Source organism: Convolutriloba macropyga, chromosome 12, assembly GCF_964194025.1.
Source record: "Convolutriloba macropyga chromosome 12, txConMacr16.3, whole genome shotgun sequence".
Classification (NCBI taxonomy): domain Eukaryota; kingdom Metazoa; phylum Xenacoelomorpha; order Acoela; family Convolutidae; genus Convolutriloba; species Convolutriloba macropyga.
Genome location: NC_134479.1, coordinates 38,006,012 through 38,032,463, shown reverse-complemented (window position 1 = coordinate 38,032,463; position 26,452 = coordinate 38,006,012). Strand labels below are relative to the sequence as shown.

At 36.6% G+C, this 26,452-nt stretch overlaps 1 protein-coding gene across 3 annotated transcripts; it reads left to right on the top strand.

Annotated features, from left to right (window-relative positions):
- Nucleotides 1-9,853: 9,853 nt before the first annotated feature.
- Nucleotides 9,854-24,124, top strand: LOC142350320 (uncharacterized). Of its 3 annotated transcripts, none has more exons than XM_075402149.1 (6): nt 9,854-10,132; nt 18,526-18,919; nt 19,531-19,722; nt 20,396-20,528; nt 23,202-23,352; nt 23,945-24,124. In XM_075402149.1, exons 1-6 carry the CDS (start codon nt 10,048-10,050, stop codon nt 23,947-23,949), a joined length of 960 nt encoding a protein of 319 aa, XP_075258264.1. In that variant the 5' UTR covers nt 9,854-10,047; the 3' UTR covers nt 23,950-24,124. The 3 variants fall into 3 exon arrangements, with proteins under 3 accessions (XP_075258264.1, XP_075258263.1, XP_075258265.1); XM_075402148.1 differs by having other exon boundaries at nt 9,855-10,132; nt 23,202-23,339; XM_075402150.1 differs by having other exon boundaries at nt 9,856-10,132; nt 18,526-18,841; nt 23,202-23,339.
- Nucleotides 24,125-26,452: the final 2,328 nt, after the last annotated feature.

Genomic DNA, 26,452 nt, shown 5'->3' with positions numbered 1-26,452 from the left:
TCAAAATTGACCGCCTTCAAAATATTCACAGAAAAATTTGCAATTGTTAGATACACAAGCGAAATATATTCGCAACAATGAAAAGTTCAGATTTTATCTCACTTTTTCAACAAAGCCGTCTCTGCACCACCTTATGTATTAGAGAACTAATGTTTTGAACGTAATCCCATATACTATCAAAACGAACACAATTTGTAGACCAAGTAACAAGTAAAACATTCCCTTGGTCTGTTAACAAGCCATATAAAATTGACAAATTCGATGAGCAAATGTCACTAGGTGTGGATTGCTTTGAGTCATACCGCTTAACGCCTTATCCAATTAAAGCGGGCAACCAAGTTAAAACATTCACACCCGATAAAACTGAAAGATGCTTCACGCAAGCGGATTTCACTGCTCAACATCTTGGCATATATAGCCAAGGTGATTGGACTAAATAATAGATAAAACGGAATGCAATCAATTAGGTGATGACGCCGCTGAGAAATTCGAACTTGCACAAGCCGTTAAATTTGCAGATCTTGCAAAAAAAGCACAATACAAGCACAAACTTCACAATCACAAAGTCAATACTCAAATAATTTAAAAAAACTCTTTATTATCGGAAGAGAATTTACACATCGCCGTCTCGATTGGCGTGACCTTATCATCGGCAACCATTTAAAATAATCCTTCATAGGAATCTTTGGCTACCCATGTTACGTATTAAAAGAAATAGCCATAATTTGGAGAGTGTTAAATTTGTTAAAATTTCTTTTTCAATTATTTCGTAGCGCATTTAACGCGTATATTCTCATATCACTTTTATGACCTAATTTCACATTAGCTAAGACTATAACCTCCGGATTTCTTGATGTTTTCTCACAAACTATTCGCCATTTCTTACAGGCAGATTCTTCTCACTATAAACCACCATCACCAAAGAAAAGATGTAAATATTCTATTGATAGAAACACTCCGAACTCACAAAATGAATTGACTCTATTACACAGAAAAATTGAGAATTTTGACAAAAATTCTCATCTCTTCTACGAAATAACTATAAAAAAACATAGAACTTCAACTCTCTCCAGGTCAGTTTATGAACGCTATGAGTTACCAGTAGAATCACAGCATAAATCGAATCTTAAATTACTACACTTACACACCTTTAATCCTGTTAAACGTAAACGCTCACGAGCTCTATCACTATGTTAGGGTTCTTTTGATGATGAACCTGATAACTTATTTTGTTTAAGTGACACCACAGCTGTCAACCTCAGCTCTCACGATAGAGGCTCACCCAACCCTTTAGATGTTCACACAATGGCATACAACATTTTCGAAAGCAAATTTGGTTCGGCGTTGTACACCCAAACGTAAAGATCGACGCTAAACCTTTTTATATGAGCAGTGGCGTATTACTTGAAATGGACCACAAGAGTCTTTCAATACACATAAAATTCCTCGATCGTGATCGCGATTTAAAATTGACCGCCCTCATATTATTGACGCAAAAATTTGCAATTGTTGGATACATAAGCGAAGCACATTCGCACCAATGAAAAGTTCAGATGTTCTCTCAATTTTTCAATTAAGCCGTCTCAGCACCACTTTAAGTATTACAGAACTAATGTTTTGAACGTAATCCTATATACTATCAAAAAAGAAATCAATTCGTAGACCAAGTAAAAAGTAAAACACTCCCTTGGTCTGTTAACAAAACGTATAAAACTGACAAGTTCAATGAGCAAATATCACTAGGCTTGTTTAGCGAAGAGTCATACCGCTTAACGCCTTATGCAATTAAAGCGCGCAACCATGTTGAATATTCACACCTGATGAAACAGAAAGACTCTTCACGCAGCGGTTTTCACTGCTAAACAACTTGGCATATGTAGCCAAAGAGATTGGACTAAATCAATACATAAAATTGGAGGCAGATCAATTAGTAGATGACGCCGCAGAAAAACTCGAGCTTGCACAAGCCATTAATTTTGCAGATCTTGCAAAACAACTCTTTATCATCAGACAAGAATATACAAATTGCCCTCTCGATTGGCGTGATCGTATCATTCGAAAGAATCCTCTATAGCAATCTTTGGCTACCCATGTTACGTATTAAAAGAAATAGCCATAATTTGGAGAGTGTTTAATTTCTTACAGTGTCTTTTTCAATTATTTCTTAGCGCATTTAACGCGTACATTCTCAAATGGCCTTCAGGACCTAATTTCACTTTAGCTAAGACTATAACCTCCGGATTTCTTGATGTATTCTCTCAAACTATTTTTCATTTCTTACAGGCAGATCCTTCTCACTATAAACCACCATCACCAAAGAAAAGAAGTAGATGTTCTATTGATAGTAATACTCCGCGTTCTTAGAATGAATTAAATCTATCACAGAGAAAAATTCAGAATTTTGACAAGAATTTCTCCTCTCCTGTACACAATAACATTGTTAAATATAGAACTTCAACTCTCCCTCAAGAACTTCAACCGATGCCTCCAAATGTCGACCCAGTGACATACAACCTAATTATGTTGGTTGTCGATGACATTCTGCTTTCGGCGGTGACACCCTTGGTACTGCCGCACCCAGTACCTGAACCAGTCTGCGAGATAAAAATACCGGCTCTCTTCACGATACCCTCTCCACAGTCTGTTGACTCTGCTAATTATTCGTAGGTGAACCCACTGTTTTCACCCGCCACTTATTTTTCATCCTCGGGGGAACTGCCCTTATTTATCGGGAGCGACAAAAGCTCACCGACTGCAACGGTAGGATCAATTAGTTTGTCACAGCCACCACCACAACCTCCAAACAGCTCTTCTTGGCCCGACAAGGTTGCAACAGTTGGGCCGCTGAACGCCCGAGACAGTTGTCCCAATTAAAACTTACTCCGGAAAAATCCGTGGCCCTCATCCGCGTTTACCTTCTGGTTTGCCTTCTGCTCTGTTCATCTGCTTGTCTATCTCCACCTGTGATGCCCACACCTGTATCACATCCCACAAATATTTGGCCTCCATACGATCGGCCAACTTCGACCGACAAAATCCCTGCTCGAACCTGTACCACGAAGACGTCTCCGACCCATCTTGTACGAAATATACCCTGTGCGTGAGACGACAATTCAGGCCCCAGAATTGCCTGCTCGCTTCACGACACGCCCACCCAGAGGCCCACAGCGCTCATCCTCTAAGCAGGGAGCAAACCCCTTTGCTACCACAAAGAGCACCTTCCACAGAGCACTACACCCGATATTCAATTTCAATGTTTTTACTAATCCTCCTGGCATCAGCACGGAGCACGGGGTTCATCAGAGAGGATTACCTGAGTCTCAACGCTGCCTCACCAAACGTTGAAACCAACAGCCAGCTCGTGCTTTTTGGGACACCTAGAAAACGAGTATCTGGAAGAGGAACGTGACAAATACCTCCGTCTCGAGTGCCTCCATTTTCCAATGGTCCCGCGCTTCACCGAATGATTTTGGCAAACGTTGGCAAACGTCACAATGTTTCTTCGCTCGGGCTGACCGCCAGAACGATTGTCTTCAACCACGTTCACATGAGGTGTCGCCCTGTACAGCATTTACCAGAAAAACGACTCCTCATACCTTCAGATTAGTTTTTTGCATTCAACACAAATTGATGTGAATAGCCAAACTCACAATGTTAACAGAACAAAGATGCTTCACACCATCCGCAATTATCTCTTTGTCCAGCACCATTTTTATCGGGCAAATCCTTTGATGCACATCAACTCGTGACTACAGTATGCTAACGCAAAGCTCACTTCGCCCTACTATATGAAATATAGTTACATCAAAAACCCCAACTACTGTGAAATGGCATTACGCAATTTTGACCCCATATAAAAAACACTTCCTGTTTTTGCCACTCTACGCGAAAACACAATGAACAATACTTGTCCCAATTGAATATCTCAAGTCCGTAGAAGGAGGAGCCAGAAAGTGCATGTATGGACACACTTTCAACATCCGTACACGAACTGGATAACGGGTAAGTTAGCCAACAGGGAGCCGACTCCAGAGGAAGCACAAATGCTCAACCACTTATTGGCGATGCAGGTACACTGCAACACCGACCTGTACCCTCGAGGGCTCACCGTCTGCCTTTCGCGAGATTTTGCAGGGACCCTGAAAATTACGCCCCTGATTTTCATTTTCAATTCCGAACATAGGCCACTGTTCTATCACATTGGGCTACTGACCTACCAATTGTAAGACTTGCCGTTCTTCAAAACAAAAAAAAATTTCTTGTCTTTTCTCTTACTTCTATTTTAATATTTATCTTTTATGACGATGTTTATCTTTTTTATTGTAATTGTTCCCCTCCTCTTTGCCACAATTGAAGACTAAGATCAGTTCTTTTTTTTTCTTTTCTCCGGTTTGAGCTCACTCAGCAGGCATTAAAATTAACCAACTTTAAGGGATTAACTAGCTCGCACAGTAGATAAAATACGCATTTCACCCAGAAGGTAAGCTGTTGAATTCAATCGGAACAAAGCGTGCACCAGAAGGAGATAAACGTAAATCTCCTTTTACAAACCGACGGAGACTACGAATACAAGCGATCCTCCAACCGAGAACAAATCCTCACTACAGGACAGTGAGAGATAGTTGCATCCCCTAACAGGACTGGCAGGCGTTACTGGCCAGCACACCGTGTAATTGGTACCCTCACTGGCTCCAAACTTGAAAAAAATGTGAGTTATTCACAGACGAAACTAGACAACACTTCACTGACAGGGACTCCAGTCGACGGTACAAGTCAGAAACTTCAACACAGGACGAGGAATGGCACCTCCAATGTATTTCCGCTACAACTCACAGTTTCGGATTAAAAATATTAATCCCGGTAGAAAAACTAGATGTACATCTGCGACCCATCAGAGACGGAGAAGACACTATTCTCTTTTAAATGGCGATAACTTCACTTACTGTAGACAGTCTTATAGTGGTTGCACGATGTGTTTACCTCTGACTCCGGTGTTACTCTTTATAACCACAGTTATAATTGAATTTTATCTTCTGTGTTTTATAGAGTTGATTAGTCTGCGAGATCGGTCTTGGCCGCAGCCGCCGTTCTTCACAGGCACGTTGTTAAATCATTAAAACACCTTCTTGTTGCCGAATTGAAAAGTCAAAGCACCATAAAATTTTGATAAAAAACTCTTATCTCACGCAATGAACAGCATTTTAAAGCGCATTCAGAGGATTTAAAATAACTTTTTAAACTTATACTAGTTTTGACAGACAGAAAACAAGTTAAAACAGACCATCGTCATTACAATGACGTAATGGTGTCAGATTTAAACCATTATTTTGATTCTTTTAGTTTCATTTTTTTAAATACACCCTCTAAAAAACCTCGCTGCCTCTTGTATGGAAAGCGCAAAGAATTGATTAAATCTGTCCAAAAACAATTTCATGGTACACCAATTTCTCTAATGCAATTAATGACAATTCCAGCCTCAGTTGCCTGCTCGCTTCACGAAAGTCCCACCCAGAGGCCCACATCCCTCATATTCTAAGCAAAGAGCAAACCCCTTTGCTCCCACACAGAGCACCTTCCACAGATCACCACAGCCGAATTTCAAATACAATGATATTACTATTTCTCTTGGCATTAACACGGAGCACGGTGTTCATGCCTCTGAGAGGATTAACTGCGTCTCAACGCTGCCTCACCAAAAGTAGATACCAACGGCCAGCCCGTGCTCTCTGCGACAATTGGAAAATGAGTTTCTAGAAAATGAACGTGACAAATACCTCCCTCTTGAATGCCTCAATTTTCCAATCGACCCGCGCTTCACGGAAAGATTTTGGCACAGGTCCAAATATTTCTTTGCTTTGGCTTACCGCCAGAATGAGCATCTTAAACCATGTTCGCAAGAGATTTCGCCCTCTACAGTATTTACCAGAAATACGACTCCTGCCTTAGCTTTGTTTTTTGAATCCAACACAAAGGGATGTGAATAGCCAATTTCACAATGTTAATAGGAGAAATATGCTTCACACCATCCGCAATTATATCTTTGTCCAGCTCCATTTTCATTGGAAAAATCCTTTGATTCACATCAATTCGTGACTACAGTAAGCTAACGCAAAGCTCACTTCGCCCTACTATGTGAGTTACAGTTACGTCATAAAACCCGACTAATCTGAGGCACATTACGCGAGGAGCCACAAAGTCTATGCATGAATACACTTTGAACTTCCCTACAGAATCTGTATAATGGACAAGTTAGCCAACAGGGAGCCGACTCCAGAGGAAGCACAAATCGTCAACCACTTATTGGCGATGCAGGCACACTGCAACACCAACCTGTGTCCTCGAGCGCTCACCGTCTGCCTTTCGCGAGATTTTGCAGGGACCCTGAAAATTACGCCCCTGATTTTGTTTTTCAATTCCGAACATAGGCCACTCGGAAAACATCTATGACCACTTTACGGTTAGTTATTAGTGCTGTATTTTCTCATTGACTTCATCGGAGTAATACAGCATATACTATTCGCATGCACCTGGTGTTTTGTCAAACCCTATGTCCAGTTTATTCTTGATAATTTTCTGCGGGACTATCCCAGATCATCTCTTTTTCCAAAATTACATATGATCAACAACCAAAAATTTTTTTGCTAAGTAAAAAAAAATTGTGTTGTTTACATTCGTTACAATTTCTAAAATTGCACCTTCCAATTACACGGAATAAACCATAGAGGTTTTTTACAGTGTTGTTCTGAAACAGAACTTGCTGAATTAATTGTATTTAATTTAAATGTATTTTTGCCACGCTCAATCTGGATAAGAAAATATCAAAAAAAAATTTCTTACTTTTTGATTTTTCTGTCTAATGTCACACTACTTTCCTCGTGTGTCGACCATGTCCAGTTTTGTTTGGGCAATTTAGTTTTTGGTTTATGAGATGCACGGATCTCATGCAAAACTCTTGTAAGAAGTATGTTAGCTTGTACGGTTGTTGTAAGATGAGCGTTTATTTTTTTTCAGTCATAACAAAATTTTGATATATCAGGAGAAAACACATGTCCTAATTCTTGCTTGTTCTAAATTGAGTGCATAGATTGAAAACAGATCAGATCATTTTATGCTTAATTTGATTGAACACACCTTCATTGGCATAGTCTTAAGAATAAAAGGCAACTTTAACCTCAACCTAAAATCTCTAAATGACACTTTTCTTTCCTTAATAAACTTGATGCGCGTTGCGATTGGCTCTTTGGATTCTAAAATAAGTTGGATGAAAAAACTTTGTATTTTTAATTTTTGGCTAGAAACTTAACAGTTCAAGTAACAAAGATAGTGAAGCAAACGAATCAGTTAGGAAACCAGATTAGGAGGTTTTGATCCCAATATGGATTGTTTTTCCTTTAAGAAAAGTTGATTTTCCTTTCTACGTACAAAAAAATTTTTGCGTCCCAAGTTGACAAGTTTTTTGATAATCACTTCCATTCAAACAAAATGAGCGATTATAATAATTTTTCAGACAGCAATTAGCCACAATCAGCCTTATTCAGACAATAGTCAGCCAAAATCAAACCAATGCAGGAAAAAAGCAGCCATGAACAGACTTCAACTCGTTAATTATCGCTTTAACCATTCTTCGACCGTCATTATCGACCGTGTATTGAAAGCACAATTCACCAACCCCGTACGTTTTTTTATTGTCCGATGCTTAACGCACACCTCAATTGGATTTTTTTCCGCAGACAAAACCTTCTTGATAAGAAAGGACCTCGAGCGCAAATGTAAATGGTGTACCATTCTGTTGTGTAATCATAACTTCAATAGGGGGTTGTACTGAGAAAAATTGGATCTTTTACGTATGTGCTCCCAGTGCGTTTTGCACCCCCGAGATACAGAGAACGTGCCGTTACTTAGTAAATCATTATTTTAAAACATGGCTTCTGCAAATACAATGCACCCACTAAGCTGGGGCACAAATGGAAAAGATCCAAAAACAGCTATTGATTCCCTGAGTGCTCCTAAAAACTCACTAGCTAAATCTAGTGAACACTGAACAGCTACACAAATGACGATCAAACTTCATGATCAAACAACAAAAAAAATTGTACAATCAGATTTGATTTTCAGAGCATTTCATCGCTGAACCGACACATTTCAATAATAAAACTGAAAATAAGTTCTGAAATGTCTCATTTCATGCGTATTTTAATATTCTTTATGCACAATTTGTTTTTATTTTCATTATACTGGGGTCATTGAGTTTGTCCCGTATTTGTTCTGTATAGCCTGAAAAATACTCGTGCGCCAAATTTACTTGTGGGCAGCAAAACTTTACACAATTGCAGCTGGTAGCTGTAGTTTACTATAGTATTATACATGCTCTTTCTAGAGGTTAGTGTCAGATCCAAACGAGACCAGAACCTAATACAAAAGATTGAGAATCACAGCCAAAATCTTAAACTTGATTGACGCAATGACCCGATCTTTTCCATGTGTACCACCCAATGTGCTATGCACCCGTCAAAAAGGCCATAAAATTACATAGTACCTTATGTAAATAAGGCACGTAAGCTTGGAGTGCAAAAAAATATCCTACCACCAAGGGGTTGACCTATTCGTAAAAGGTCAAATTGGACAAAATGAAAGATGAGCTGCCGTGACGTGAGGGACGTTGCGACCACAAAAAGACAGTATTTATGCTCTTTTGAAGTTGTTTCTTCACTGAAAATTGCCCTTAAAATACTGAAATTAAGCTAAATCAATAGGAGCTTGTGATGGCTCCAAAGCTTTTTACAAGGCAATCTACTCTATGCACGTTTGGCTCTATCGGCATCTTCCACTATGCTCTAAAACTAAGAATCAGAGAATTGCGGGGGAGACAAATGAGAAAAATTGAGAATCAGAAAAATTCATTCAAGATTCATGAGATGTTCTGTTTCTGTCCATATTGTTTTGTATTCCTCTCACTAACAAATTTGGAATCTTTTCCGTTTGTGCCCCCCCCCCCCCCAGCTTAGTGGGTGCATATTATTTGCAACCCCAGATGCACGTTGAATATTTTTACATAATTATGAACTATGTAATGACACGTGCTCTGTAACAGGGGGGAGCATAACGTACTGGGGGGGGGGGGGCACAAACGGAAAAGATCCCAAATTTGATGTTGTCTTATAGCATGTTCAAATGTTTAAGAAATAGCACGTAAGCCTGGGGGGGGGGGGGGGGGTGCGGGTGGCATCTCTTCAATGACTGCAGAGAGGGCGCGATCGATTCTGCCCCCCCCCCCCCCCCCAGTTTAGTCAGCATAAATTTTTTATGACCTCCAGGCGCATGTGCTATTTTCTTACATAGTAACTTGCTATATGACAACATATAATTTGTAACTGGGGGTCATAAAAAAACTGGGGGGGGGGGGGGGGCAGAATAGCTCCAGAGGCCCTTTGATTTCATAGGGGAGGACGTTCAATTGTTACAAAACATAGCTTATAAGCCTTTGGGAGGTGGCTGGAACAGAATAGATCCGATTTTTGAAATAATTTGTTTTCCCATCAATGACTGCAAAGAGGCACTATGATTTCATAGGGGAGGAATGGGGTCTTTCCAATTATAGCCCCCCCCCCCATAAAATATAGCCCCCCCCCCCCATTATGGTATATTTACCATGATTGGGGGGGGGGGGGGCTATAGGTTATCTGACCACTAAGCTGGGGGGGGGCTATAATGGGAAAGACCCGAGGAATGTGATATACAATGGGAAAAGACCTGCTTTTATATTCTGTCACCAACAAAACTGTTGAATTTTGGCCCCTACTTTGGTCGTACTTTAAGCTCATAAACCGGGAAGTGATCCCAAAGACTTCTGCGATTCATCACGTGCGCATTAAACGATTTTTGCAACGAATGACTCACTTTGAGACGAGCAGCGAAACTGCTGTAGTGCAACCTAAGATAAAATAAATAAGTAACTGGAACTCAAGCAGAAAATATACAAAAAAAAATTAAAAAGTGGAAAGAGAGAAACAGCAGAAAAAGTCTAAAAATTGGAAGCTTTTAAACAAAATGGACTATTTATCGGTACACGTGGATGTGCAAGACAAACCAAACAAGACATTTGAGCTCTCGGACAGAAGTATACAATTAAAGGGTAAAGTGACATTTGTCATATATTTCTCTTCTCCATAATGTATAATATGGGTCTTTCCCATTACATCCCCCCGATAATATCCCCCCATACACAAACACCCATACTTCCACACACATACAAACATACCCTAACATACGCATGCACGGACAAACACACATACACATACACATACACATACACTCACACACACACACACACACACACACACACACACACACACACACACACACACACACATACACACACACACAGACACACACACTGATTTCAGATCACTTGCAAGACCTGGTTCGCTCTTGATAGATAAAAGTTTATAGGAACGTGAAGTTATCCCACCACCAGTGTCAGGAGACACACAAATCAATCAAAAGGTAGCCACCACAGAGTAGGGTTATTCCTGTCGCGCTCGAAAAACAAATAGTGAAGCATCACATCTGTATCAAATATCACTGATTAGTGATAGCGACAAGCACAAACATAGCAGTAAATGGTTAAACAAAAACTTTATGTAAGCACAATAGGCAACAGCCTCATTTAAACAATAGGTTATAGGGCTGTTACATTGAAACGTAGTGCAGTAACAGTGCAGTATAAACTTTGTAAAATAAGACTTGTAAAATAAAACTTTGTCTTGCAACATAGTCAACATGCCAAACAAGTTCAAAACATGGGCCAATTTTGAACGTAATTTTTCAATGAACTGCTGTAAAATTAAATAATTTCGCCACTAGTGTAAGCGTTGAACTTTCAGCTCATCAAATTTCACCACATTTCACCACTTACTAACGTTTACCGGTCATACATTTGTTCGAACCTCTCACCTCCTGCATTGTAGCCACTTCTTCTTGCACTTCGCTAACTCTCACTAAACTGAATTGTTTTTGTTTTGCGTGTAGATCAAATTCACTCTACCTTCTGTAAAACATGCACGGTGATTTTTGTAAGATTTTCGGATCTATTCTGTTTTGGCCGCCCCAGTGTTTTTTATGACCCCAAGTTACAAATTATATGTTGTCATATAGCACGTAACTATGCAAGAAAATAACACGTGCGCCTGGGGGTCATAAATAAAATATGCTCACTAAGCTGGGGGGGGCAGAATAGTTGCAGATATCCGACTTTTAGCGGTGAAAATACATATTTTAGCGGATAGTGGTGATTTTTCTAAGTTCACCGCTTACTCTAATGATGAAGTTACATAAATTTTCCTCTTAGAAAAAAGTGTCAAATGAATTAAGATTAAGGGGTCGTTTTAGGTGGGGGGGGGGTTAGATCTATCAAATCTTAACATACTCCCCATTAACTCCAGCGCATTCACTGCTGATATCAAGCAATTTTTACAGTTTTTTTCTATGCGGTGAATTTATGTAAGTTCACCACTAAATTAAGCGGTGAAAAATTTCATTGCAATCCCCGCTTAGCTCACATAATTTAGACACTTTTTCAGAGCGGTAATTTTATATATATTCACCGCGAAATTCAGTGGCAAAATTACATAATTTCACCGCTGAATTTTGCTGTGAATTTGCATGAATTTACCGCGCTGAAAATGTGTGAGGCAAAAAAAATTTGTTTTTCACTGCATTCACCGCCTGATTTATAGAACATCACCGCATTCACCGCTTACCTTATATAATTTTGCGTTGAATGGCCGGGATACCTCGACCCGGGTTGCGTAGCAGCAACTTAAACAAAAAATTCTGCTCATTTAAATAACGGTATATAGTTTGGAAAAACTTTTGAAATGTTTGTTGTTGTCGTATGTGGATTGTTTTATGCCACTCAAAAGCATTGATAAATAGTCAGTATTTGCAAAGTGAGTAATTTTAATTTTCAGGCGTATTTTCATTCAAAAACCACGGAGACGCAGGACGATGCATTTTTCGAAAATCTGTCTAAATAGCCAGATCATCGTCGGTAAACGGTTTTTTAAAACTTTTTAGCGATCATTTTGTCTCCTTACAGTTTCTTAGCGATTTCACTTTTCTGAAGCTCCTGAGGAAAGTATATTTAAACTTGGACAAATTGAGAAAACATATTGCTCAAGAACCGAAAGTTGTGGATGTTAAGGGGTCTATACAGGTGCAAATACTGTGAAAAGCGACCAATATGGATTCGAACCAGCATCTCTTACTTGCAAGACTAGTGTGCTAACCATTTACTCCAACTGATCTTCAGCCCTTGGACCTGTGAATATCCTATCACCCGTTCTCACGTTCTTCCTTGTTATTCAGGGCTTCTTTTCTTTTGCCAAATATACGTTGAACAAGTAGGGTTTCTTGTCAAGCCATGTCAAGCTTATCCTATGCACAATTTAACTGAGGCTGTCCTCTCTTAATTTTCTATCAGTAGAAATGTAGCGATTAATAGCGTTGAAAGATACCTACATTCTAAATGGTGCAAATGTAAAAACCTACCGCTACATACAAACAGTGGCGAAAAGAAATATTTCACCATTAAAAACTCGTATCTTACATACAAACTGTCAACTAAACGCCTTGCGGTATATCTAGCGGTAAATTTTGTTTGGTGCCACCTTTAACGCTATAAACTGCAATTTTCACTATCATTCACTGCATTCCTTGCAGCTTTTTAGGAGTTGAAACCTCGAGAATATCTCTTTTTTTTTAAACATATAAATTACTCAGAGTATAACCCTAAGGTTAGATATCTACATGCTCTAAAATGTCAATTAAATTGTTCAGCATTGTTATTAATATAATAATCTTCAAATTGTGGCTTTTCGTTTTCGTAGGTAAAAATAGCATTTGGAGGCTACTCTTTGTCTACTAACGGGTACTTTCTTGTGTCGATAGAGCAAAAACTCGGTTAAAACATTTGTAAAGCAAGTTTTACTGTTAAAAGTTATTATTGAAGAAGGCAATTTGTTCCATTTTTCAAAGCTTTTCAAGATTAAAGATTTGTTACTCCGCTTCGTTTTTGTTTTCTTTTTTATAATAATTTGATTTCCTCTCTTGTTCTGTTTAGCGTTATGACGACTAGTAAACATTTTAAAGTTTTCGGATGTTTCCCATTGTCTTATATCTGTTTGTAGCTTCGTTAGGCTAACTTTTGAGATAAACAATTCGGCTGGCAGGATAAGATCCTTAATGAGAAGATCAATGGATTGGTCCAAATTTTGACAAAAATAACAAACTTTTATTCCCCAGTTAATTTGCCTGTTAAGGCGCTTTATGTTTTTCACTGTAAGAGTTTGAAGGAATACTCCATTGAAAGAAAGATGAGAGAGTACAACGGACTTGAAACCATCAATTCTTACGTTCAAAGGTATTTGATTACTTACAAGATAGAAATTACTTACAAGAACGAATTGCATTAGCCATTTTGCTTTGGTTCAGGTAATTTTCAAAGGTTAGGTTTGAATCAATTTGTACTCCCAGATAACGACATGCATGAGCTGGTTTGATAACTTCGCCTTTAAAAGAAAACTCTGGATCCGAATTAGTATGATTTGCAAAGAATAACATCTCTGTTTTATCGGCATTTAAAGTGAGTTGATTCTCTGTCAAGTATTTGTCTGTTTCTTCTAATGTTTTTTCAATGTTTTGGGGAATATTTTCATTACGTCCAAATTTGCATATAATACTAGTGTCATCCGCAAATTGAACAACATCGTTTTCACTTTCCAGCTTTTCAGAAAAATCGTTGATATAGAACAGAAGAATAAGAGATCCTAACACAGTTCCTTGTGGAACACCACGATTAAAAATTGTTTTATCTGATAAGTCAATACCCTGTTGGTTCTTTTTTCTCGAGTATTGTCAAACAAATTCTGTTAAACTTTGCAAACATTTCATCAGAGTTTCTTTGTTGATAAACTGTTCTCCAATCTCTAAGAGCCAGATCTCTATTAAATTTTTCATCGACAAAATTTTTTGTATCTCGTTTAATAAAATAATTTTGTTTTTCTTCTAACAAAAAAGTTCGCTCTGAAAAAAACTACATTATGATCAATATCGGAAGGAGGTAAGCAGACTTTCCAACTACCAATTAGTCGAAAAGATGTGATCTATCAAACTTCTTTTTTTGTTGCTTAATCGTGTAGCAATGCCAAAATTAGATAACTGTAATCCTAGTCCCGCCACAAAATACTGAAGGTTTTTTTAACCATTCACGCTCAACATATCAATGTTATAATCGCTAAATAATAGAATATTATCTGTAGCAGAGAACGCATTAAAAACCTCTTCACGTAATTTGTCTAAAAAGAAGAAACCCTGGTTTGATGTGGACAACAGCAGATGTTAATGAGACATTTTTTAGTTAAGGGGTCGACTAGTTCCTGCCAAAACATTTCAAAAAAATTTGGATCAGCTAACTCAAATACTTTTTTGCATTTAAATATATTTTAAAGTAAAAGAAAACTCTGGATCCGAATTAGTATGATATGTAAAATATAACATCTGTTTTATCGGCATTTAAAGTGAGTTGATTCTCTGTCAAGTATTTGGCTGTTTGTTCTAATGTTTTTTCAATGTTTTGGAGAATATTTTCATTACGTTCAAATTTGCATATAATTTTAGTGTCATCCGCAAATTGAACAACATCGTTTTCACTTTCCAGCTTTTCAGAAAAATCGTTGATATACAACAGAAGAATAAGAGGTCCTAACACAGTTCCTTGTGGAACACCATGATTAAAAGTTATTTTATCTGATAAGTCAATACCCAGTTTTACGGATTGTGTTCGATTTTCGAGAAAAATTTTGAGAAGTAAAGTTGTTGAATGAGAGAGGTTGAAATTTTCAGCTTTCTTGAGAAAGATCTCATGTGAAATTGAATTGAAAGATTTTGCAAGATCTAAGAACACAGCACCTGCGTCGTTATCTTCCATACTTCCTATTATTTTTTCAGTAAAGCACAGAATTAGTAGACGTCTTTCGAGATTGGAAATCGAATTGTTTTTTGTTCAAGAGCGCAAGATATTCTACAAACTGATTAAGTAAAAGCCTTTCGAAATTTTTTTTTCGAAAGTTGGTGTTACAAAAATTGGACAATAATTAGTTAAAACAGAAACATCTCCTTTTTTGAAAATTGGTGTGATGTGTGAATCCTTAAGAATGGTTGGAAAAACTATCTCTTGAATACAATCGTTAAATATAATCTGAAGATGTGTCCAATAGCATATTTTCCGGATTTCAATGCCCAAGCATTGATGTATCCCGGCCCTGGCGCTTTGTTGTTGTCTAGATTGTCTATAATTTTATAGATTTCCCTTAGAGTAAAAGGCCTAAAATTAAACTCTTGAAATTTTCGCTCTATTTTTTCGACGTCCATGAGAACAATCTGCCCTCTGCAGATGCCCATTTTGCTTAAAACTCTGTTGAAAGCGGTACATATTGTTTTTTTGTCTTTCGTTTTTTTTCCATTCTCATCAATTTCAGTGATGTTTGGACTGTTGTTTTTCTTTCCAATTTTTTTCATAATGAATTTACATTTCTCTTTTGAGGTTTCAGTTTTCTTAAAAAACTCTTCTGAAAATTGATTTTTTGCTCATTTTAACTTTCGATTTACAAGGTTGCGATACTTTTTAAATGACACAAATGATTCAGCTCTTTGTGTCAATTTGTAGTCAATGAAGTAAGGGATGTTTCTCATCAACTAAATGTTGAATTTCTTTTGTCACCCAAAGTTTTACTGAAGTACTAACTTCTTCTCTGTTGGTGCGTTTTTCTCGAGTATCGTCAAAAAAATTCTGTTAAACTCTGCAAACATTTCATCAGAGTTTCTTTGTTGATAAACTGTTCTCCAATCTGCAAGAGCCAGATCTCTATTAAAATTTTCATCGACAAAATTTTTTGTATCTCGTTTAATAAAATAGTTTTGTTTTTCTTCTAACAAAAAAGTTCGCTCTGAAAAAAACTACATTATGATCAATATCGGAAGGAGGTAAGCAGACTTTCCAACTACCAATTAGTCGAAAAGATGTGATCTATCAAACTTCTTTTTTGTTGCTGAATCGTGTGGGAATACCAATATTAGATAACTGTAGTCCTAGTCCCGCCACAAAATTCTGAAGGTTTTTCTAACCATTCACGTTCAACATATCAATGTTAAAATCGCCAAATAATAGAATATTATCTGTAGCAGAGAACGCATTAAAAACCTCTGCACTTAACTTGTCTAAAAAGAAGACACCCAGGCTTTGAAGTGGACAACAGCAGATGTTATTGAGACATTTTTCAGTTAAAGGGTCGACTAGTTCCAGCCAAAACATTTCAAAAAATTTTGGATCAGCTTACTCAAGTACTTTTTTGCGTTTAAATATATTTTCATAGGAATCCATATTCCTACACCCCCACCCCTAGCTGCTCCTGTTTGATGTGACCGGTTTTTATGCCAATAATTGTGTTCAGTGCTGAGGTTTATATTCAAGCTTTGTTCTTCGCTCAACCAAGTTTCAATTACTACAACAATAGTTTCTGAATCCAGCTGCTGGAGCAAGTTTGATATATCTTGATACTTATTTTGTATGCTGCGATTGTTGAAAAGTAAAAATTTAGTGCTATTTTGAGCGCCAAATATAGCTTCATCCAAATTAAATTCTGAAGCAACAAAAGGTCCAAGATTTTTTCCTATGTCACCACAAAGAAGAAAAAAAAATCCTGTTAGGAAAAAGTGAAACACTACGAACAGCCGCAATGAAAAATAGAACCAGCATTCTCTTGAAGTCAATCAGCACATTTCATATATTTTTATGTTTTTTCTTTACTTGAGTTATGTAACGTTGCTTAATGTATAGTAGGTCTTTCACATTTCCCAATAAAAACCAGAAAGTTAAAACAAACAGTAAAAACATCATGTCAAAAAAAAAGTTACTCAACTCAAGCAAACTTCAAATTTCTATGTAATTACCGAGGTTAAACTGTTTTCTGTAAAGCCGGTAAGTTATGTGTTATATTATAGTGACGTATGTTTTCTACCAGATTTTTTATACACTCATTATTGGGATGCACTCCAGCAAAACATATATCATCAATTGATAGCGCATTTTCCAAAACCTTAACCCGTGACCAAGGATAGGGTCCATCAAGCTCCAGGCTTATCATTTCTAGATGATCATTGAATTTTGAAATTTCCTTGTTGTTTGTTTTCCTTCCATAGCAACCATCTTTTACCGGACCAATTTTGCATATAGCAACACGATGAGGTTTGAATTTTTGCATACATTTGTCGACTGTTTTTTTTTAGTTGAGTCGCTGCCTCCTGTCCAGAAACATTTTTGTCAAATGAATTATGACCGACTTGTACAATTAATGTTTCCGTTTTGGCTCCAGGGGAATAGCAATCAACTACATTAGAAATGTCTCCTATTGTTGCAGATGAATATGAGTGGATTGCAGTCTAATGCGAAATGTAATGCTGATTCTCTTTCCAAAAAGTGCTCTCAGATACAACTAATTGCTTGGCAAATCGGGGTACCATTTTTGGTTGATAAATTTTCAGGGGAGGATCAACACGACTGTTGCTTTTTGTGTTTTGAAAAAATTCGATAACTTTTTCCATTCGATCAATAGTTTCTTACGGATGTCCGACAGTTAATTTTTGCATTTCATAGTTAACAAGATCTTTTTCAAATTTTGTTATGATGTTGTCTTTTTCTTGTATTTTTTCATAGGTCTCCAAAAGCTTTGCACTCAGTTCTTCTTTGTTGCATTTCTCGAGAATTTTTTTCTCAAAACATGGTGATAACGCGTATTTGCTCTACTTGACTTTAAAAAATCTAAAGCATTTTTATTTTTCGTTTGTGACCTGAAAATGAAATGAAAAAAAAAGAGTAGAGATAAGATTGGAGTGGTCTCACCGGTGATAAATCAGTCAGAATACCCAATAAGAATTTTATATCTTCTTTTGTTGCCTTTAAAAAAAACGAAAAATGTTTTTGTTCTTGTGGTCTTGGACAGTAAAGAGAGCATGTGAAATAATTTTAAATAGCTTAGACATTCAAAAAAGTTATTTATTTTACCCTAAAATTTAATTCCGATCAAAATCCGATCATTTCTTACATTTTTATTCCGCTCTAAATCCACCCATTCCTTGCTTTTTTTATTCCGCTCAAAATCCTACTGTTCCTTGCATTTTTATTCGCTCAATTTCCGCTCATTTCTTGCGTTTTTCATTCCGCTCAAATTCCGCTCAATCCTTTTGTTTTTTTTTCTGCTCAAAATCCGCTTATCGATTCCGGTAAAAAATGTAAGGGCTTTGAGCGGATTTTGCTAAAATGTCCGCTCAAATTCCGCTCATTTCTTTCATTTTTCCACTCATTCCTCGGCCCGTGTCGACACTCGATAGCGAATCAGAGCTAGTCCCACAAAATTAATAATCAATATTTGTCAATCTTGTTCAAGATACCACTTTGTAAATGCACTTCAGACGATGTCGAAAACCCAGAAAACAGATGCAAAACCCAAAATACCCTCCACAAAACAACAACTCCTGGTGGTCAAACAGCTAAAATGACAGTTGCGGGCGAGGAGTCCTACGACAATTCCCAATCTAATCAATACTTCAGCCTGGAAGAAGACGAAGGCGACAGTCTTGATGACTCCAAACCCGGATCCGGTTCCGCAGCTCGGGTCCAGATAATCGGTGGAACTACAGGTGCCGGAAACTCGATGTCCTCAACGTTATCCGGATCCCATGTGCCGAAATGTGCTCGTGGAGGAGGAGTAGCTGGCAAGCATAGCATGTTTGTTGCCCTTTCGAAATTGCAAAAACCAGTTTTGTTCTCTGGCGTCAGCTTGTGGGGTCGATTCGACCTTGAGCGGTACGCTTACATCAACGAGCAGAGATTGAAATCAAATTTTGTCTGACGTGAAATTTTCATTTACTTCGAAACTAGGAAATTTGATCGAATTTGAGACCCCAAAACCACTTTTTTAATGTTAGACTTGTTTTTGATCAATTAATTAGTCATAGAGAGAAAATAAAGCACAAAATTTACCAAAAGTGGCATGATCAGATACATGCTCAGGAAAATCTGAACTCATTTCGCTTTTTTTCATGCTTTGTTGCTGAAATAATTTATAGACCGGAAACGTTCACGTTTTCGTGAATCAACAGACATTGTTTTCTTTATTTCACTGTATTTAATTTTGTTGTCTTCCTTTAATAAGCTACAATTCCTAGTCAATCGCAAAATTTCGTTGAATATTTTCCGTCTGCGCCCATCCCCGCTACCATAGCGCAAGCTATTGCATAGTAAATCTCATATAAGAATATAGCACATGTATTCCGGGGTGCAAATGATATGCACCCCATTCAGCTCTCCGGGGGGTCGGGGAGTTGCAGAAAAAAAATCCGTTTTATTTTACAAACCATCGTCAGTAATTGTTTGCCTTCATTTGAAAAATGTCCTTTATTGTTCCTTTATTCCAGATTGAGTAACCTGCACCACAGTCAAATGAACAGAGGACCAGCTTTACATGACACAGATTTGAGTGGACTTACGAGTGCGAGCAGCAGTGTTGATCCCAGTCCATCCAAGAAACCCCCCAGCAACCCATCAGAACCCCCCGAAATAGAAATAGTGGACGATGGAGAACGTCATCCTCTTGCTGTTCATTTTAGGCAACGGTTTCTGTTGCACCCGAAAGGTGAAATAAAAAGTGTAATGTATTGAGCGGATAGTAATCGGAATTAGGGAAAAGGGGCGAGAAATATTGAAATATTGGATCTATTCTGTTTTGCCACCCCCCCCCCCCCCAAGCTTATTGGGCTTATATCTTTTACGCCTCCCAGGCGCACGTGCTTTTTTTATCACGCAGTAACGTGCTATATAACATATAATTCGTAACTGGGAGCGTAAAAAACACGGGAGGGGGGGGGGGCAAAACAGAATAGATCCGATATATTAAATAAAAAGCAGAATATGATCAGAGTTTTAAATTATGTGTGGCCAGGCAAATTTTCCTTGCATCAAGTAAAATCACACTTTTTGCACAAGCGAATACCGTTGAAAAGATTATAAGTATCATCAATATAGGTCGCTGTAGGGAAAAAAACGTGATCATTATGTTTTGTAGAATAATACAAAAAATTCTTACAGCAATGATAACCGTGATAAATGGAGTGTCTAAATTCCGCCGTTTAACACACGCCCGCCTTCTGGGGGAGGGGGGCTATGAAGACAAAAATATATTAGTAGGGACAAAACTGCAGTTTTTTTAGTTTTTTGTTAAAAATTGTACGATATATAAAATTATGGATTCTTGGCAGTGGAAACAGTTGACTGTTGACTAAGTGAGGAAAACAATCAACATGTGGATATCAGCTGTGAAAAGAATGCATTTGGTGGAACTGATAAGAGTGTGGTGGACTCTAACTTCGGACAGGAATCAAGTGCGACTATCCAGAGTCTGGAAATACGGGAACAGGTTGGTAAGATAATTCAGATTCTGTGATTCCTGATTTTCATTATTTGATGGCGACAAGGTGAATGCTCACATAAAATCTGAAACAGGCATAATAGATTTAGACTAATTCGAAACTAATAGACTGAAGAGCAGCACTTCTATCCCTAGTTAAAAACTAATGCCAAATTTCCAAATTGTTGTTCACAAATGCCAAATTTGTAAACATTTGCAAACTATCTTTTCACATGGTCAAATTTGCAAAATAGTGTTAAGTTTGCAAAATTTGACAACCCGGGAGGAGGTTTCACCCCTATTTCACCCCTAATTAGCGGGGATTAGGGTGTAATCCGTTTTCCACTCTTATTTATCGGGGAAAAGAAAGTAAGAGTGGAATTTTAAAAAAATTACACTGTTATTACACTTTTTTGTACACTCTTTTTACACTCTTTTAAACGATTGGAAGAACTCGTTCCTGTCGAGCTCTGCTTAATTTAGCAATGTGGGTCATTTTCCTAACCGTTTCTCGGATATTGCTTAATTCAATTTAAAAGTGTGTAAATTACTCCTGGTAAACGATATGTGTGGTAAAATCACCCAAAAAAGGCCAACTTGTAACGATAAGGACAAAATTATTCAAACTTTTTTTTTGCAAAGATTTGTAAAATTAATGCATTATTTTACAAAATTTGCCAGTTTTTTATAAATAAATGCAAATCTGACGTTAAGTTTAAACTAGGGGTATATTAAATCATTAGTTAGATGTGATCATTGATACCAATCTTCATTTATTGTCACTTTTAATCATTACAACTTAGTATGTCTTCCCATATCATGTTTTCGCAATTTTCTCGCCAGAATCTGCTTTCTCAATACCCATGCAAAAATCTTGCAATCTGCTTTCTCAATACCCATGCAAAACTTTCAATGTAAACCTAAAAAATGTCGGTGGCTTTAATTAATTATGTTTTAAAACGCTTCTTATTAAGGCTATCATTTTTCGTTTCAATGGTTATCTAATCATAGGACATTTAAGTTCAATACAGAGCAGTGTTATATAAAGTAGACCAAGATAAAAAAAGTCCCAAATTGGAAAACACTCCCGGTCAAAGGTTGTCTCAAATATTGAATTAATTGCAAATAAAATCTGTAAACACTATATTATTAAACAAAATCTATGAGGTAAGCTGCTGACTGTATTTTTTTCAATTAACATGAATAGTTCAAAAAAGAATCAAAACAAATCAATTGACAAAAAAACTGTTGTAACAATCAGCTCAATAATAGTTGAAGGGCGTACCATTCTTTGCACGATTCAAGGATTTTGATAATTGAACTGATTTTGTTAATTTCGTTGTTTAGTTTAGATTATTCTCTTTGAGGGTTCTATTCTTTTTCTCCCCAATTTATTTAATCCCGTATATCCTAACCCCAAATCATTCAACTCCTCTATTCACCTCGTCATCTCGTCGCCCCCACAATTAACATTTGAGATTAAAGGCATTTTTTGTCATAATTAAGCAGATAAAGTTAACCCCATGTTCGGTTGTGACAGTTTCATATCAAGTCCTTAGGGCCGCTGAGGCATGGCCATAGCCCGTGAGACATGGTCATGTGATTATCTTACCATTTCATTAGTCCTAATTTTATACAAGATTAATATCGGTGTAAAATGATAGAGGGGTTGAATGATAGTGAAGTTAATTGATGGTAGGGTGAGTAAACCGGGGTGAAGTGATGGGAGAATAAATTAATAGGGGTGAAGAAGCGGGATCGCCCTTTAAGATTGTTTTTCTGATTTCTTGGAACTATTTTGTCTGGGGATGTTTTCTGTGTTTATTGCTAATTAACAAGATTAATAATTTCAAGCAAGCCCACGAGTTTTCAAATAATGCATGCAAAGTGAAAAGTGTACGTGATGTTAGCTTGAAGATGTTTGATGAAAAATATAACTAAAAAAACCTTCAGTTATGGCCCAATGATTAATAAAGTAGCTCAAGCTACAAGTTAATTTTTTTTATCGAAATAAAAAAATAATTTTTAAACTACTCATAAACTTAGACAATTAAATTCACCAAAATAAAATATCGATATTTGAACAATTAAAAGAAAAAACACAGAAATCTGAGGTTTTCTGTCTACAACCTTGAATCGGTAAACCATGTATCCCATGATTTACTGACATAAACTCGAACTAGGAACACTATATTGTTCGTAAGCCAAAAATCAAAGTTTTTAACTGAAGAAGTTCAATATTTGCTCACCATTTTTTACTGATTAAAATTGTTGATTTACTATTTCAGTTCCGGTTGACAATGAACTTTTTAACATATTTTTCTATCAAAATTCTAAAAACCCCGTATAAGATTTTGAAATACTCGGAGTTTAATCAGAGAAGCGCAGACCCGCTTAACCCGAGAAGCGCTAAAGAAGAATATTTAAGCAAACAAAATTAAGCAAAAAAGAATATTTTATGGTAATAAAAGTCACAACAAATCAACCCGCCCCACTTGCTTAACACTAAACTGCGAACTATGTGTGGCATGGTGTTTGTCAGCATGGTTTGATAAAGGTTGAGACGAAGCGATACTTGTTCATTGCGGTCAGTTCTACTACGATAATAGTTCATATGCGTAGACAAAAGCTTCAAAAAATTTTCAACTAACGCTGATTTTACGTCACAATAATACTTTCAAGGTGATGTCAAGCGGTACAGAAGAAGCTAGTGCCAAGAACGAGATGGGATCCAACAAAGTGCCAGGTGAGACTGATGTGGATGGGAGTCCTCAGTTTGGAGGGAGCTGCTGGCAACGATGCTTCAGAAAGTCAAGCAAGGTTAACAGTTTACGTTAGTTCTTTGTCCTATTTGATCAGGCATATTTTTAGGGCTAAATACTGCTCAATAGCTATGTCTGTTAGTTGTCCCTCCAAGGATTCTTTCAAGTGTGAACAACAATGGATGGTAAAAACTATTTATCTGTCAATACTTAATTCAAAATTTAGTTATGTTGCTCTGAAAATTCGCAATGGACTTGTATCGTCAATGAAGCAATGTTTGCATTGCAACTCAAAAAAAGATAAATCTTGAAGAGCAGTCATAGAAGCCTCACAGTAATAATTTTAAAAAAAAAATAGATATCATAGTACCCGAAAGCTAATCTGAACTGATGTTTCGTGAGTCACATCACATATTAGGAGCACAAAGGGGGGGGGGGGGTATAATCGTAACGAGAAAATGAGAAAAAGAAAGAAATTTTGAATTTATCCGACACAACACGAAGGATTTGCAATTATATGATCTGAGTTAAATAGACTCTAGCACCAAAAATGTGACTCTAGCGCCAAATTTTTGTGTGACAGAAAAGCCATGAACCAACTAACAAAAAATATTGATAACAACTTTTATCTTTGCAGTAAATTGTATAAAGTTTGTGTTTTAGAGTAAGAAGAGCGCTTGAAGTAAACTTTTGTTGAACCTTGGAGAAGAACGAAGACTTTGACTGACGGCGAAACCAGGAGGAATAAAAGCAAAATTGTTATGTATGCTTGGAAAAAAAACAAATCAACTAAGCAGCCACCATGTATTGCAAAAATATCGAAATTGGAGTATTTAGCACTTATCTTTCTTATTGTTAGTTGGTTTCTCTGTGAACACAACAAGAATAGATTTTAGATTTTTCAGATAACCTTTCGTTTTAAAGGGAAGTTTGAAACCAACAAATTTTGACTCTTTAAGAAAAATGTGACAAAAATTACACAACAAAATTTTACAGAAAAAAAAGGTTTAAAACGTCTGTTATTCTTTGTCTCCCAAGCAATGTTACCGTTTAAAACACAATTTTTAGAAAATACAGCTTTAGACAAAAAGGAACTCTACAACTACAAGGAGGCTCGGTAATGTGCGATCGCACTTAAGGTTCCGACCCCGCTCATCAACAATTTTGGCATAACTTTGGATAGAAAAGCTCCAAAAACTCAATTATGTTTCAAACAAAATCGGTGTATGAACGAAGAGATGGCCTCGTGAGCTACTAACTCAGTGGAGTAAAAAAGATGCTTTAGATTGATGAGATATGCCAATGTTAAGAAAGCGAGTCACGACGAACAGCAAAATCAAACAACAACAACAAGCATCAATTACATCAAAAAATTTATGTCCGTTTAAAAAAAACAAAACTTAATTACAGAGTAAAAATAGCGTCGAAAAAAAAATGTACCGAAACAAATTAACTTGTAATTCACCAGAAAAGTTACGGGACCAGTCCATATTAAGGCTTGGTAACAATTAGACAAAAAAGGACAAAAAGAGTAAATTTGTAAACAGTAAATTTGCAAATATGTTCAATTGCACATTCTTTGATCATCTGTGATGTATTATATTACCTCTCGGTAATGATATCAGGTAACGAATAGACAAAAAAGAAAAAAAGCAAAATTAAGTTTTTCGAAAAAGAATTATTTCCAAAGACATGAAAGCCAGTAATTACAAACTGAAAAAATTAAACAGGTTAGTTTATTCTTCCAAAGGAAGCCCTTCAGACCTGCAATGATCCAGACTATAATTTACGTCTACAAAAAGAACGTAGAATTTGACGAACATCAAAAATTATTTTTTTCTGAAAAAGCCGTGTCGAAACCACTAACGTCATAAAAAATTCTTTGAAAACAATTGCTTTTGTAAAACCATTCCTTTTGACGCCTTTTTTGACAACACTTTTGTCATATTTGGCCTGTAATTAACGAGACTAGGTAAGAAAGAGACAAAAAAAGGAACAAAATTGCAAAATTGAGCTGTGTTTTTTATTTCACAAAACAATTGTTTCCGAAGTGATGAAAGCCATCAGCTTTTATCAAAATAATTGCCCATCTATTCTTTGGTGAAAATTGAATGGAGCCTGATCATTGTACAAGAAATTTAGTACGACCAAAAAGACAAAGCAAAAACGACATTTAAAGAACATTAAAAAAGTCAATTAACATCTTCGTGAAAGTATTGTCGAAGCCGTTAAAACCAGACTCCATATCAATAAAGATTTAAATATTATCGATTGTCCGTTATTTTGAAGGCCAATGATGTGATACACGAACTGTTAAAACGCAATAATGTGATAAAGCTAGAAAACCTGAACATGGGCAAATACCTGAAAAAAAATGTGAAATCTAGTATTATCAAAGCCGGAAAATCACAACTTAAGATGTAAGCGACAAGTTGACCAAGTTAAGAGGAAAATGGAGGCAAAGTTCAATAAGCCATTGATTATTTATAAATCAAATATATTTAAAAATCCAAACGACCATAATCTTTCAAGTATTGAACTGAATACCATGATTTTGATCTAATTGGGAAGTTAATTGGACCTATCACAGGTAAGCTTTGATTTGAAAAGTTCTATTATTCAAGTATTATATAAAAAAGATCCATTTTTGAATACAAAAACCGACTAAGTAAAATCCGAAATTTTTTTGTATTGTAACAGTCCAAGATTGATCAAAAACTAACTCTGCTAATACTGTTCCTCCATTAAGAACTTTTAATTGTCCGAACGATGCAGATTTATATATTTTGATAGTTAAAAAATCAAAAATAAATGCTGCGTTTTTGAAAATCAAGGAGAATAGTTGGCAAAAAACGATAAAGTTCTAATTACGGAGCACTCTCAACGGAAGTTGAAGCAGATATAATTTAACCCAGTTATAAGTGTACAAAGATTGTGTTGGTGATGTTTGGATGAGTACTTTCTGTAAATTCAATCAAAGTGGACTGAAAAAACTTATTTTGTGCTGTTTTTGATGAAAAAAATTTGAATTTGGAATTATTTAGCTTAAATTTTTGCCAAAAAAAATAATTAAAAAAGCCGACAAGATTTTGCCGTCTTTAAAAAGAATATAAACAACACTTTCTTAAATAAATTCAACAGATATCATCAAAACTAGCGAAATTTTTAGTC

What these genes read in the sequence shown, in the direction of transcription:
- LOC142350320 (XM_075402149.1), top strand. Translation starts at nt 10,048, where the DNA reads ATGGACTATTTATCGGTACACGTGGATGTGCAAGACAAACCAAACAAG. An exon ending in CAGAAGTATACAATTAAAGG is followed by an intron (nt 10,133 to 18,525) that starts GTAAAGTGACAT and finishes AATGCACTTCAG; the next exon opens with ACGATGTCGAAAACCCAGAA. An exon ending in GTCTGGAAATACGGGAACAG is followed by an intron (nt 20,529 to 23,201) that starts GTTGGTAAGATA and finishes AATACTTTCAAG; the next exon opens with GTGATGTCAAGCGGTACAGA.